The 16,478-nt window shown below is 30.8% G+C and overlaps 1 protein-coding gene across 2 annotated transcripts in view; it reads left to right on the plus strand.

Annotated features, from left to right (window-relative positions):
* Csmd3 (CUB and Sushi multiple domains 3) overlaps window positions 1-16,478 on the plus strand; it is a 976,611-nt gene that overhangs the window by 364,082 nt on the left and 596,051 nt on the right. The window contains exons 8-9 of one of the 2 annotated variants that reach the window (XM_041637611.1): window positions 5,282-5,359; window positions 11,662-11,749. In XM_041637611.1, coding sequence (XP_041493545.1) covers window positions 5,282-5,359; window positions 11,662-11,749 — 166 coding nt within the window. The remainder of the gene's footprint in view (window positions 1-5,281; window positions 5,360-11,661; window positions 11,750-16,478) is intronic. The other variant, XM_041637612.1, reaches the window with a different exon arrangement.

Consider the following 16,478-nt stretch of genomic DNA (forward strand, 5'->3'; position numbering starts at 1 on the left):
TTAGTATTAAACCATACTAACATGTAAATGGTGATAGAAACTGAGATGTTGTGAACATCAGTTCAACTCTTTCTTTCTTTCTTTCTTTCTTTCTTCCTTCCTTTTTCTTTCTTTCTTTCTTTCTTTTTCTTTCTTTTTCTTTCTTTCTTCTTTCTCTTTTTGTCTGTCTCTTTCTCTCTCTCCTCCTTCCTTCCATCTTTCCTTCCTTCCTCCCTTCCTTCCTTTCTTCCTTTCTTCTTTACTTCCTTTATTTTTGGTTTTTCAAGACAAGTTTTCTCTGTGTAGTTTTGAAGCCCATCCTAGAACTCACTGTGTAAACCAGGGAGGTCTCAAACTCACAGACATTCGCCTGCCTCTGTCTCCTGAGTACTGGGATTAAAGGTGTGTGCCACCACCCGCCAGGTTTTCAGCTCTTTTTCAAAGGAGTATATTGAAGAAGTAATCAGTTAGAAATCCTGTAATGAATATGTTCCCAAATTTTGCCTGAATAAACCAATAATAATTCTCGAAAAGCAAGTTAAACTTTAATATTTAAAGACTGAAAGCAGGGAGCCACTACATAGTAACAAAACCTGTTCTTTTATTGAAGTTGAATATTTTAAATCTCACAGAGAAATTTTAACCTCTAGGACAGAACTGAGATTTCTGATTACATTAAATTTGCCACTTTACTTTGGTCTGAATTCTGTTTCCAAACAGCTAATACTAGAAGACAAATCAATCTCCTAGGACTACATAGAAACATTAAGCAATGAACTGTATGTTTATGGGATTTGAGTGCAGGTTTCTGGTTCCCAGAACAGTGAGAGAAGTATCAAAAACATTAATAAACCACTACCTTTTAACATATAACAAAACTTCATCAGAGACTAATTTCTTTGATTTTTTTAAAGGAATTGTTTAATCTACAAAGCAAAATGCAATTTTGTGTATTATAAAGACAATAACCTTAAAGTATTTTTGTAGGCAGTTGGCAGATTACATGTTTGTTATTCAACAAAATATGTGAGATGTCAACAGCTGTTGTTTGTATTTAGATTTACACACTTTACATTGTGCAAGTTTTTTAAATTGAAAATTACATGCATACAAATTGTTTTGATCGTACCCAAACTTGTAAGGGCCCCTCCTTCATTCTGCCTCTATTCTCCTTCCAACACCTTTCCATCCTAATTTATGACTTTATTTAATAACCATGTTATTTAATCCACTGGCACTTTTAAGATATTCCATGTGGTGAAATCAATCAGTTGAAGTTATGAATATTTCAATTGATTTTAAAAAACTAAGTGATCTTCTTGTCAATAGACTACATTTGTTGACTACAAAGAGAAAGGTAAGCTCATAATTAATTAAAAGGAAAAGCTCCAATTACATAACTAAATACCATATCTAAAAGTAGAAAAATGAGAAAATCTCTATAATACATGTAAAATTACATGTTAAAGTACAAATGAAACAAACGATGCGTAAAATATAGTTTACTTATACATAATAGATTTTTTTAAAAAAAAGAGTTATTAACTGATGACTTATTCCTGAATCAGATTCATACTATGTTAGCTATGACTAATCAAACACTTGTAATAAAAATGCTATAACACTAAAGATATGGAATAAATAATTTTCTTATTATAGTACATTATAATATTATTAAAATTGTAATAATTTGACATTTACTTCTGTGATCTTGTAAAATACAAGTTAATAATATTCAGCAAAAATATTTATCTCAACAATACTATACTTTATTTTCTCATTTCCAAATTTTATAATGCAAGTTCCAATGTTTTCCTAAGTGTAGAGGCCAACAATTGCAATTCACATATTAGATGTGCCACTGTGTGGTTGTGTAGTACACAGCCCAGGTACTTCAACCAAGTACTTGAAGCTAGATTTCTTTTAACTTTATATTGTGTAAGTTCTGCAATAGAAATATCGCTGAAACACTATATTTTCCAAATTCTCAGTTGATGATTTATTTCTTCTATCATATCTACATAGAATGGTCATTTTTAAAATAAAGATCACTGCCAATTGCCTGCACTACAGCCCTTTCTTCCTGTCCTATTTAAAGCCCTCTGTTTTGACTGACAACGATGATCTAACATAGAAAAAAAAGCCATATAAACTGATTTCACACACACACACACACACACACACACACACACACACACACACATGCGTGCACACACATACACACAGAGAGAAAACCCTTACTAATAGCTTCAAAATACTTCCAAAGAAGTTTTTATATATGTGGACACAAGTGTAATTTATATAATAGACATTCATTTTAAACATCTATAATAAAACTTTTCAATTCATTATCACAAAATTATAGTAATATTAAATAATATTCAGTAATCAATTTTTTTATGATTTTTAAAATAATTTACAGTTTAAATGTATTTTTTAGAATAACAGAGCACTAATTTTAATGGGAGATTAGACAGAAAAATACAATATAATATAAAATACAGTAATGCTGTACTAAATATAAAAGAACCAAATTGGTGTTTCACCAAAACACAAAAGAAAATTTTAGCTCACAGAACTATTGTACTATTTGAATTTATACACAGACACAGGCACACAGACACACACACACACAGACACACACACACACACACAAACACACACAAGATTTCAATATAAAACATCTCTATTAAAAGTCTTCAACTGATTAACACAACTTATAATAAGATTATATATTTTAGGTCTGGCAGTGGTGGTGCACAACTTTAATCCTAGCACTCGGGAGGAGAGGCCGGCGGATCTCCATGAGTTCGAGACCAGCCTGGTCTACAAGAGCTAGTTCTAGGACAGGAACCACAAACTACAGAGAAACCCTGTTTCAAAAATCAAAAAAAAAAAAAAAAAAAAAGATAACATATTTTATTTATAACTAGTAACTGGCCTGTTACTGTGTCTATCCTTCTACATTTGAGGGTATTAATAAGAAAGTGAATTAAAGACTTTCACATGTATATACTTTTCTTATTCATACACACATATATACATATTTCTCCTGACTAAAAATACAATTAAAAAGGAATAAGGGTTTAATTAATTAACCTACAGAATATTCTACAATTTTGTTCCTTTGAATATATTTTGTTTTACTTAGGAAAACTTTTATAATTTAAATTTGATGAATGTAATATCCAAGTTTATTTGTAATGCTTAAAGGTCAAATTATATGATACAGAGAAATGAGTTCTATTTGTAATTCGTGCTTGGAAGGAGGAAGTCCAGAATTTGTTAAATATTTCGGACAGCAGAAAGTTTCCCAATTGGGATAATTGGCTGAGAGGAGCTAAATATGTAGGTAGAGTTAATCATTTTTTTTTATATCACCATGGGGTATGTAGAGAAGACAAAGTAGACCAAACAGAAACCCCACTTGAGATGTATCAATCACTTATCTTTTTTCTATAAATGAGAGTCACTGTTGAAGAGTTGGAACCATAGCAACACTGAGATGTTTTCTGTGCCTAACTTCTTACTTAAGAGGAAAATTATGTGAAGGAGACATCTTCATCCACACCGCATAACAGATTATATATATATATATATATATATATATATATATATATATCACTATATATAAAAAACAGTATATATGTATATATATTCATATCACTTAAGTCATGTTTGACCACACATCCACTGCCTTGTTATGTATCAATATTTCATTATGCAGTGCTAAAACTATAGCTTCTATTTAAATGGTCTGATATTTTCTCTACCTTCCTATAACTGAGTATCCAAAAGGTGGAAGTTATTCTTTAATTTTAAAAAAACAAAAAAATATGAATCAATGCCCAAAACTTCAATTTAAAACATTTTGGAATTTTCAAAAGTGATTGAAAAATAAATGAAAAGCATAACATTTAAGGTTATTGTCTTCCAATTTTTAACTTGATAAAATGAAGGAAGACTTCTACACTATAATTAAAGAAATTAAATTATCCTTAGAACTTCTTATTCATATTGTGTGTTCAAATATATTATTAGGTTAAGTCACCTTAAATGTTCGACTAGTCAGGTTACATTTGCATGAATAATTGTTTGTCTTGGAGCCAAAGTATTTTAATAAAGGCCTGACAGGGTTGCTCAAGATTATATCTTCAATACATGAGAAGTAGATGTAGAAGAAGGAAATTCAAAGTAAACCTGAGATACAAAACAAGACTATGTCTAAATTAGTAGATTTCTGGATATCAGCAATCAGTCTATAAAAATCCATAGCAAGTGTAATATATGATGTAATGTTTAAAAGAAACTTTTGGATTGTGTATGGCTAGTGAGTAGAGTTCCTAACGACATGGCCAAAGTTTTTAGCTTGGAAATGGAAAAATAAAAAAAAGCAAGTACTGGATTTTGTTGCTGACAGTCATACCCATGGTATATCATGTGTGCATACACAAATAGGCATCTGCAAACATGCACCCATATGCAAACCCCAAAATACATGTAACAATTCTTAAATTAAGAGATGAAAATTTCTCTTTATGGAAATTAACTTTAAAATATTTTATGACATTTCTAGGTCTTAAAACACTTCTGTTAGACTATTAATTTAGTTTATGTATTTTTGTATTCATACGTGGTTATATCTATTTTAAGATGAATAATCTAGTAGCACTCTGAAGAAAAAATTCCACCCCTTATTATCAGATTTAATAGAATGGCTTTAAGGTACCAAATAGCAATAATATATGCAACACCTGCAATTTATTCTCATACACTGGATCTATTTGATCTGGTTTCAATCGTAGTATAAAGAACAATAATAATTTGTGAAAATTATTGCCAGATATATTAAATATAATTATTCCAATATTATTACTTTCATAATAATTCAAAATTCTTGGTAATTCAATTAAAAAATAATAAAGATCATGATACAATTTCCGTTCTTCTGATAACCCCAATACCATTGCTTACAAGTATAATTTATCTAGCAAAACTTAATGAAGTCAAGCAGTTAACAGTGGGCAATCAAGGTTATGCAATTATTCTAAAATTTTAATCATTCTAAAGAAATAGATACATTTGTATCAGTTTACTCCCTATAGAGTATTTGGAATGTTACAATGTTTAATGTTATTAGTACCATTTTTATTTCTCAATTTCCTCCGAGTGCCATCAATCAAGCGTAAGAGATTAGTTTTTTTTAACTTACATTATTCCATGCTAACCAAATTTGTTAACTTGAATTTCATTTTCAAAACTGTATTTCCTGATACATGTTTTTGTTTGTTTTCTTAACTAGTGAAAAAGGCCATAGATTTTAAATCTAGAGGATTTAAGTTGTTTCCAGGGAAAGACAACAGCAACAAGTTTTCTCTCTGTGAGTGCACCTCCTTTTTGTTACCTTCTCTAGTGGGAGAGTGAAGTCTGTGGTGTCTGTGGCGTCTGTGGCGTCTGTGTGTGCATATCTAAGTGTCTGTGCATTGACCAAATAACTGCATTAATGCTTGTATAACATGCATGATGGTTATCCAATATTTTCTTGTATTTAAATATGTACAAGTTTAGTTGTAATTTATAAAACTCATATTTTTCCACTTAAACTAATTAATATGTGAAAATATACTGTGATTTTGTGTGGTCATAATAACTTTTATTTTTGTCATATGAAGACATATGTAATTAATTACTTATGTTTTTGGGGTTTCTTTTTTTAGCAATGCTTATTTGGATATGTCTCAATTAATACAGACATAGCTTAAGGAACAATTCAAACATGAATTTCCCTTTAAAAATTATTATTATTTTTAGATTACTTATTCAAATAAACCCCCACAATGTTTTCTAAAGAAATATATTTATAATTATTTACTAATTTGAAAATATCATTAGGTGGCCTAAAATAAATATTTTTCCCCACACAGCTAGGTCTTGTTGTCTGATGCCCTCTATCTATTTGAAATAAGTCACCAATAAAAAATCTTTGCTATTGTAAACATAAAAGGAAAAGTTTTCAAAAGAGTTGTACATTCTTGCTACAACATGGAACAGCAATTGATAAAAATTTTCTACATTGTTGTTATACATATAGTCTTTGAAGGAAAACTGTATATAATACCTATATCTTAATTCTAAAAATTTATGGAAAGTTGCCAGTAGTGTTTGCATATATGCATATGTTGTTACTTATTCTTGAACAAAACACACTTTAATTAAATTTAGTTCAAATCCAAAAAAAATAGCTAAACAGCTTTGTAACTAATTCTTTAGCAAAACTCATTACTGTTTTTCATAAATAGTTTGTTTATATTTTTAGTGGTGATTATAAATAATAAATTACCAGTTAAATTATTGTTCCAACTTTTAGGATACTGTTGTGCATTTTTATGACATTAATTTAGATTATTAGACGAACTTGAAAGTAATTTCGACATTTTACTAGCTATATTTGAGAATACAAAATTGACATCTGCTGACTTTGGAAGCTTTACTATAGCTACTATAGATATACTATAGATGCTTTCAAAATAATCAGCTTACAATTATGAATTTTTATGCATTTTGGGTTAAAAACAAATTGTTCCAAATTGTTAACCAATGTTCAAGTACATAATGCTAAAATAAATTTTATATATAAACTGTTTGTTATAGTTCAAAAGAAAATTCATATTCCTATAACTTAAAAAATGCAGATGTATTATGATTTGCAAAAAAATACTAGGTTTGATAATTCCAGATATCTGACTTGATCACAGCTATATGACAAGAGAAATGCATGCTTTCATAAATATATATGAGATATACTATAGTTTTTCTCTAAAACTTTGGTTCTCTGTGTGTTTTATTTGGAATTTTAAGGAGAATAACAAGCCTCATACTCAGTCGCTTTTTTCTCATTTTGTCTGTACAAATGTCACTCCATATTTCCCATGTTCTAAGTTTCCAATTGGCCTGAACAATTCAGTTTATTTATAGTAAATGTCAGGTTATTATCTGGTATATGGAATTGGTTATTTTTGATGGTATAACACATTAATGTAATAAATATTTTATCATTTTAGAAATCCATATATACAAACATATTTGAATTTTTCAATGTTTCTTTTACCTGAAAATATGTTAGTATTTAATTTTAATATAATTGAGCCAAAGATTAAAACAAGCATAAATTGTAAATAAATTGCAACATAAATTTAAGACAAGCTTCTAATTCAAACAGTGTGCATAAAATACTATGTTTTTTAATATGAATAATCCCTACATAGGTTAAAACAAGTTATAGGTGGAAAAAGTTTTATGAATGCGAAACAGCAATGCACTATTACTTAAATTTTATTTTACTTCAACTTATTTTTCCAATATTGAAAAATGTGTTTGAAAACTCTATTATCTCATTGATGACTTTCACAAAGCATATCAATTTGATTTTAAACATTAATGCCTATTTTAAGACAGTATTTAAATTTAGCACTTGTTGTACTTTATCCACTCCAATGCAAAATAATATTAAACATCCTGTATTATTATTGACTATCCATCCTTTGACTAAATATAAAACATAAATGTCTAACTTTTGAAGTTGAAAAGAATCAGTTGTTTGGGCAGTACTGAATATCAGCATATCTGGCATAAAACACACAATTACCAAATACCTGGCATCCCAGCATCTTTAACTGATATAACCCAACTTGGTGTTCATTAAGTTCCAGTGTTCAGTCTGGCACATTCCATCTTGAAAACTAAGTCAAAAATTATTCTCCTTTAATTGTCCCATCCAATTTCTTTCTTCAAAGGAAAAGGTTGGCTATCTAAGCTCCAAATTCATTGGTTTTCTAAGAAAAGTGAAATATTGGCTACTGTATTATAAAAAATGTTAATAAACCAATTTTTGTATTTTCATATTGCTCCACTTGGTAATTTGTTGACTTGTTCAGTAGGATCCTCTGGCAAGTAACAGAGTTATAAAGAAATTGAGACTTCCATATGATCATGCTTTTATTTCCCATATCAAATTCTGTTCCCAGTCATTCATGAATCTTTTACTCCACAGCAGCCCTGCTGTGTTCTGCTAAAATAATACAATAAACGGATGGTTAAAATTCAGTCACAATCCTCAAGGACCCATCATTTACACAAGAAACTAAATGAAACAAGAAGCAATTGTTTAAAGGCTATTAAGTGCTCCCATTCAAAAATAACACAACATTGTTGATAGTTTGGTGTTTAATATCAGAAAAAAATCCAAAGCAGTTTATTTTTAAAATTAAAATAGAAACTAAACAAAAATCATAAAGAATAGAAATAGTAAGGTAATCAAAAGGAAGAGATCATATAGAGGTTCATTTAAATCAGAATCTACCTATTTTTATTTTTAGACAAGAAACTCCCATTAACAATAAAAAATCTATTTAGAGGTTTAGAAGACATTTTAAGGTAGAGTGTATATAAAGTAACTAAAATGTATGGGTTTTAAAAGTACATTTTAACTCATACATAATAAATACTTTTTCATTATGAAAATAATAAACTTTTAAGATCATTGTTCCGCTGTTTGTGCTAAAACAATTCTCAATTAACAGTGTTAATGATGAAAGTATACTTAAAGTTCTATGTTACAAGGTTTTCCCATCAAGGATGCACTCTCAAAAGTCAACATCCTACTTTAAAAATGCTTATGTCCATACCATGCTGCAAGTTACTATGGAGACTACATGTGATGAAGAAAATTTAGTTGGCCAATTTCTTCAAAGGCATTAGGCACTGAAAGCAGTTGATTGAATGAATAATCATTTCATTTGAAGATCTTACTGCTATTTAAGTCTGGGAAATACTAAAATTTCTATATATTTGCAATAATGAAATAGCTTATAAAGATATATATGCAAAAATGTCATTTAAAACTTTGAACTTAGTATACTATATCTTCTTTTTAAGATACAATGTGGGATAGTTTGAATTTTAAGTAATATACATAATAGGTATGTCATTATAAGTTTTGTAGACAATAATACTAATTAACAACATATCACCGAATACATTTCTTAAACTATCCATCATCAGGCCGCTCGCCTGCAGAAGGTTATTTTTATAATAATGGTAGTTAGGTGAAAAGTTATTTGGAGGATCAAATTCATATACAAAGTGTCTAAAATGATTCCTGACATTGTACAATGTAAATAAATATTATTTATATTTATATAAAATGCTACAGTTTTGCATTTGAGATAATATTAGTGGGTAAGTTGAAAAGGGAAATTTTCTTTATCTTCTAACTATGACCTAACAAGCAAGTTGTATATTATAACATGCTATGTATTACACTATAGTCTGGTTAAACTTAGATCATGCTACCCTGTATAACTTATACATAGTTTTAGAAGTGACAGGTTAATATCATTCTAGAGAAAAGCCTTCCAAGAGTCAAAACAGACATTACAATGAAATTTCTCGCTTATTGAAAAGAGTGTATGAGGATGTGTTGATATTGAAACTAACAGAGCCTATGTATCGAAAAATTGACTTGGCTTTTACTAATATGTTCAAATAACTAAAGTTTTACGATTTTATAAAGGTTACAAGCTTAAGTACTGATTATAAAAGAAAAGTGAAATCCCCAATTTAATATCTGACATTTTTTTAATTATTTAAAGTAGTATCTAAATAAAAATATTTTCAGTCATGTAAGAAGTAGGCTTAGGGCAGCAAGGTAAGAATATGTGAATATCTTTTGAAATAAACGGAGCGAGAATTTTTTATTAAAATCTTCTTTAAAGTTTTGATACCTATAAAGAAAAAACAATGTGTGGAGACATTAAGAAAACTCTACCCATCTGTGAAGGTATTATATTCTGAAAGAAAGGATCTGTATTCGGTAACACATACATATTGATGACTAGTGAGAAATAAGTTTGACTTAGTATGTTATCTAAAGCCCTTGAAGATATTAAAAATAGTAAAATATATTTTAGAAAATTTACCAATCATTTTACACTCACATTGGACCGTATTATTATCACAGAAGTATAAGGATAATTAGCTTGCTTCTGAGTAGCAATAAATGCCAACAGAAAGTTTGGAGACTGACTTGTTGAAGTATCTTTAAGAATCTTTATATAGATGAAAGATTTATATACAGAATCGATACGAATTGCGGTAATGTTTCAAACAGTAAAAAAATACACAGTGACTACCTCAGGGTCAACAACTTAGAAGTAACCCACTATAGTTGAATCAGTTACCCAAGACTACAGCCCAGAAAACACTCAGAAATGTTCAAGAAGACATTAAACAGCAGTTTGAGAAAATAAGGACATAAAAAATGCCACATGAAATGAATCTATGAGCAGGTAATAGAGTTGGCAAGAACTAATTTGTTCATGATATTTATGAAAGTAGTTTACGAATGATCTGAGACGCTCTACCATTTTGTGTCTATATGAGAAAATGATGTCTTTACAGTAGACGCAACTATGAGAAATCACCTGTGAGCTCTCTGCCTGGCTGGTGCATCAGTTTAAAAGCAGTGATGAATTTGGACTATCAAAATTAAGCCGAATTCCAGCAACTGTCAGTTTTGATTTTACATTAGAATTACTTCAGCAGTTTTTTAAAGCAGTCAAAACATGTTGACAAATGATGTTGTCCAGGAAGCAGTGCCCAGGTAGGGTAGAACTGGACACCATTACTCTCCATAAACGATCCTCAGGTGATCCCTCTCTACAATGTAAAACAAGAGCCACTGTAGGCTCCTTTCTTTTTCTCTTTGGAGCCCCGTTCTTTTCTTAAAAGGAGACAGGTGAACTTGCAAGTTGATATTATAAAACAACTTCATTCAGATATTCTAGAATTGATAAGCATGACTTTAAGGCCAGTATGATGTACTGTAATTGTAAGGCCAGTCTGCATCGTATAATTAGATCCTGTTTCATTATGAATATATTTGTACATCCATATGTAGATATGTACCCAAACAGGCATAAATAAAGTTTCATATAATAAATTTTAATTATTCAATGTGATCACAATTGCTTCAATGAAAAATATTAACTAACCATTGACTGGAATTATCTTTAAAAAACTGTGAAAATATGCAAAAGAGTTAAGTTCAAACGTTAAAGAAATAGCATGAACTTAAACCCATCATTTTGTTGTCCAACCTTATCAACCTACAATAAATCACAATAATTTACAGCATTATTTTGTTACACTGCTGTTGCCAAACCAAAATTCTTTGTTATGCAAAAGTGTTAATAACAAATGTTGATAAATAGATAGATAGATAGATAGATAGACTGCTTTTAATTACAAGTTTAAAAGTAATGGAGACTCAGGTGACATAGTCAAAGGAGCTAATCACTCTACTGATGATAATTTATAGAAACAACAGCAATGATACCTGAGGTGTTTTAAAATGTGCATTTTATTAAAATTAAAGTAATTGTTGTTTATGTGTTAATATACAGAATAGTATATATCTTTGAAGACAGCCATAAAAACTATTTTCTGATATATCATTAAATAGAAAAAAATATCTGTGTCACTTCTTTCTGAAATGACATTTTAACTTTAGGTACTCAGAGAAATATTCAAAAGTATATTTCTGTAGATTTCAATATTATTAATCACCGAGTTTCTAACCGTACACATTGTCTATTTTTGTTTGTTTGTTTTCTCCTATTACAGTAAATGAGGGAGGTATTAAAACAGCTTCCAACTTATGTCCAGATCCTGGAGAACCAGAAAACGGAAAGAGAATTGGATCAGATTTTAGGTAATATTTTAAATTATTTTTTATCTATCTTCTTAATTCTTTCATTCTATTTATTGAACTGTGGATTTTGTGAACTCAAACTATGTAAGCTAAAATCTATAGATATATTACTGTTAATTATATTTCAGTGTTTTAAAATGACTAGTTAAATAATACATCAAAATTACAAGACTGTCTTGGAGTTGACATGATTAATTTTTGTCTTCAAATGAAAACTTTTAGAAATCCATTTGCATTCAAATACTTTAAAAAGTTGTATGAATCTGAATGATTCTTTCAGTCTTTTTCACTTCCTCCTCTGTAATATGCAAATCAGACCACCCGTACACAATGGTTAATTTTCAGTGGGGTGTTCTTTGTGATAATAGCCAGCAAATATTTTGAGAAAACTTGATTATATTTCTAGAAATAAAATAACAAATTAGACAATATTGTCTAATTTAATCTATAATTAAATTTACTAACAACTAAAACTGATTACAACTTATTCTTAAAACTGATAATCTATGTAACTAACAAAATTTTAATCTTTAGTAACATAAAATTCAAAAGAACAAGGAGAAAATCTAAGGTCTTAATTTGGCACTGCACATTTCAATTGTCTCAGAAACAAGAAAATAAAAAAGATTATAATAAACATAATCAAATTTAAATGTATTGGGGATTAATCTAATCTATGAAGGATGTTAGAAGGGTTGCTGAGATAACCACTATAGATAAAGTACTTGTATGCGAGTATTAGGACCTGTATAATAAAGATTCAGATATAAAGTGTGCTTGTAACCTTAGGGCTGGGGAACAGAAGGAGGAGGATATCAACACTCACTGGCTGACCAGAATGACAGAAACAGTCAACTCAAGTTCAGTGAGTGACCCTGGTTCAAAAGGTCAAGTAGAGAGGTATTTCAAGGCAGGTCCCATATTTAGGGCTAGTTGCAACACAAATTGAACTCGTGGTACTTTTGTAAACTTATTTGGTACTCATTGACTTACTTGTCTTTTGCTTGTTTATTTTTATTTACATTTCTTTGTATGTTGGCTATCCGTGTTTTGTTTTTATTTGTTTTGTAAAGGTAGAGAAAGAACACAAAGTTGGATGGGTGGGGAAGTGTGGAAGATCTAGGAGGAATTGAGGGAAAGAAATAACACGATCAAAACATATTGCATAAATTATTTTATAATAAGAAATAAGGAGAAAATAGAGGAATATGTCTGACATTAACCTTTGTTCTTCACACACACACACACACACACACACACACAAACACACACTTGAGTTCCCACATTATAAATAGTTGGTACCACATAGTTTATATATATGGAGACCTGTGGCAAAATGCAAGATATCCACCACCTTTATTGATGACTACTAAACTACATGTAGCTCTCTGATCATGATTTGTGAGCAGCCATTGGAATAATACAACTTCTAAGATAGGAAAGAGAAGTATGTCTGTGCAATGGGTGTGAAGGGACATATTCAGGACAGAGGATCTCTCTCTTTAACACCATGAGTGTTGTTGATGAGGTTTTTTCATTGGAAAGACAGTTGAAAATACTTTTAAACATGCAGAAGAGTGGAAAGACACTTCAGATAGCTCACATATTTGAGACATCAAGTAGCTCAATGCAACAGAGTAATGAGGCAATTACATTGTCACTAGAAAATCAAGGCATTTTTATTTTTATAAATGCTAAGATTTAAGGAATTATACAGAACAGATCAGTGGTATGTGAGAGGATATTAAAAGAATATCAGCTTACAATGAATATCATCCAAAAGCAGAGAGAGATTACAAATTACATCCAACTGCAGAGAGAGAGACTACTTAACATTACAAGATTCATTAGCTATCTTGACATAACTGGGCATCATCTCATGGAGGGATGGTCTAGACTACATTGGTCTGTGAATGGTTGACTTGACTGCCATTCAGGATGTGAGAAAAGCCCAGATTGAAAGTGAGCGGTACCATTCCTTACCTTTAGGACTTATACATTATAAACGTAGCAAAAATTAGCGGAATGACCACCATGCATTCGTGCTTTTCTTTCTGCTTTAGACTGTGGATGTTACTTAACTAGCTGTTTCAAGTTCTTGTCATGCTGACTTCCCAGCATCTATGAACTATAACCTCAAAGATTTAACTTCCCTTTTCCCATTAGGTACCACCCATGGCATTTTATTATGGCAACAGAAATGAAACTGGATCAAAATTATTCAGAGGTATCAGAAAGAGATACATATGCATTAAAGATTGAGAGGCTGTGTAATGTAAAGACAAATGATTCCATATTTATTATTTTCTGATCAAGCAAAGCCAAGTAAATAAAATATGTGCATGAAAAGAATGCATGGATGCAGTGACATTTGAGACAGAGAGGAAAATGGTAAATATCTACTATCGTGGAGAAAGAGCAAACATGATGCTAAAATGCTACCCTAGGGAACAATTTTTAGTGCCCTTTGGAGATTGATAATAATGACTGGTTGTTATATGATTTCTATCTAGCATTACTGAATGACCCAAGCCCAACTGTAAAAGGGACTGTTCAAAAGCATGCAAAAATGTACTGTGTTTGGCAAATTGCTAGTAATTGTTTCATGCAAATGGATTGGAATAATAGACCTGAAGCACAGAAATCCTCAAATATATGCTCAAATTGGAAGATCTTTAAGGGGGCTTCATTGGGATATCTCCCACGGCCATTTTTAACAATAGCATTCTGCTCATTCAGAAAGCACCAATCGAAGAATGAATAGATTTTTCTAAGAGACACAAAGACTTTGTTTCAAAACTATAAATTGTATGCATTATAATGGGTGGTATGAGAATCACCCTGAAATAATAAGCAAAAAGCTAATAGAGATATAAAACATCTATAAAAGTTTAAGATAGGTATATCTCCAGATAACTCTTTTTTCCTTTGTCATTATTATCTTCCCTAAAAACATTCAGTATTCTTATACCCTTGTTGTGTCAAGAGAGAATTGAATGGTGGCTTTGAAATGAATCACCATCTGCATCTAGAGATGCCAGACTGGTTGCAGGATTGACCTAGTAATGTGCCTCATAAATATTAAAATCCCATGACAAGTTTCCCTGGTGTTCTCTACCCAGATGAAGTTTAAATTTTTGATTAAAAATTAAAAATCATAAAAGCATGGTCTATGAAAAACAACAAATATAATATTATATTGAATTTCATTTTAAAAACCCTGCTAATTGGAAGAAAACAGACACTAAAGATTGGGAGAAAATATTTCCAGATCTGTGCAAGGAATAGTGTCCAAACTGCACATGTAGAAATAGGAAGCAAAATGCTTAAAGCAGCAGCTATACCACAGCTCTGTTCCTTAATAGGTAGCAAACACAGCTGAACAGGGAGATGTAGGCACATATTGCTTCATTAACACATATTATAGTCTTTCTCTAGGTGTGAACATTGATCACAACTGGAAACATTGTTTTCAAATTCTTCCAGAGTAGCAATAAGCTCTACAAAGCAGGATGTCAGAAAGTTAAAAACTTTCCATACTAAGAAATAATGGATTTTTTGGTAGAACAAAAAGAGTCTGTTTCGTGGCCACACCCTCATAGGCAACCTTCCCGTATCTACAAAACTTACTGCTCTTTAAGGTTCTCATACCTCTCTCCCATATTTAGGCTTTACCATATTTTTTCTCCCCCGATGCCAGGTACAATAGATGTTCTTTAATAAATCACACCAGTGACACTTGTGCACAGCCTTCTTTTAAACAGTTTCTCAATTGGAGTGTACAAGTTGCCTCAAGAGATTTCTAATCGTATCATTATTTGTTTTTTGATCCATTATTTGTACTTTGAAAATTATCCTATACAGTTTGCCTAAGTGTTTCATTTCTGATTATGAGAAGGTCTGCTGCTCTAATGCCTTTGTGTGTTGTCCTAGACGTTCATTCTCTCATGTAATCAAAGACTTTCTTCTGAAAATTTTGTTTTTTAGATCAGTTGTTTCCTGGTTCTTCACTCCTCAATTAGTGTCTATATTTTGCTATAATATTAAGTAAATCTTCTCTGTCTCTGAGAAAATTTTTGATTGTACAATATGGAGAATCAGTCAAGATCATAAAGATACGTTTATAGAACTGAACTGAATAAACAGCAAAAGTCTATCATCAGCAATTTTCTAGTGGTTCATTTGATTCAGTGGCTGGATGACCTGAAACTCATTATTAAACCAAATGACTTACAGCAGATGTTGAAAAGCAGTTATGCTTATATGCACATAACCAATATATTTGTCAGCCCTGAAGCAATCTGTAGGAAAATCTTAGAAATGTGAGGTGTCTTACCGGGTCTCACTGTTAGCATCACTCTCCGATCTCCAAGGTAAGACCCTAGCAGCTGGGTTTTGAAGTCGTCAAAGCTGTTTTTCTAATTTGAAATGTCCATGGCTCATCGCAAAATTTGAAGTAGAGAAAGGCTGCCAAAGAAATATAAAAGCTGGCAGTGTAGTCTGTGCTGAAATATAAATTAAAAATTTAAATGTCTCTTAAAATTACAACCGTCTGTGAAATCCCAGTTAGTGGGATCCTTACTTTTCACGGAATCCTGCAAAAAAGACTTTATATGACACCTTCTTGTCAAAAGCAGAGGAAAGTAAGGAAGATGGAAAATTTAAAGATGCAAAAGAGATGTTGCCAGACAACCATTTTCTCCCCTCTGAGAGTGAAGACGTTGCTAGT

Source organism: Microtus oregoni, unplaced genomic scaffold (genome assembly GCF_018167655.1).
Source record: "Microtus oregoni isolate MIOR12 unplaced genomic scaffold, Mior012 000053F_ref0000044, whole genome shotgun sequence".
In the NCBI taxonomy this organism is placed as follows: domain Eukaryota; kingdom Metazoa; phylum Chordata; class Mammalia; order Rodentia; family Cricetidae; genus Microtus; species Microtus oregoni.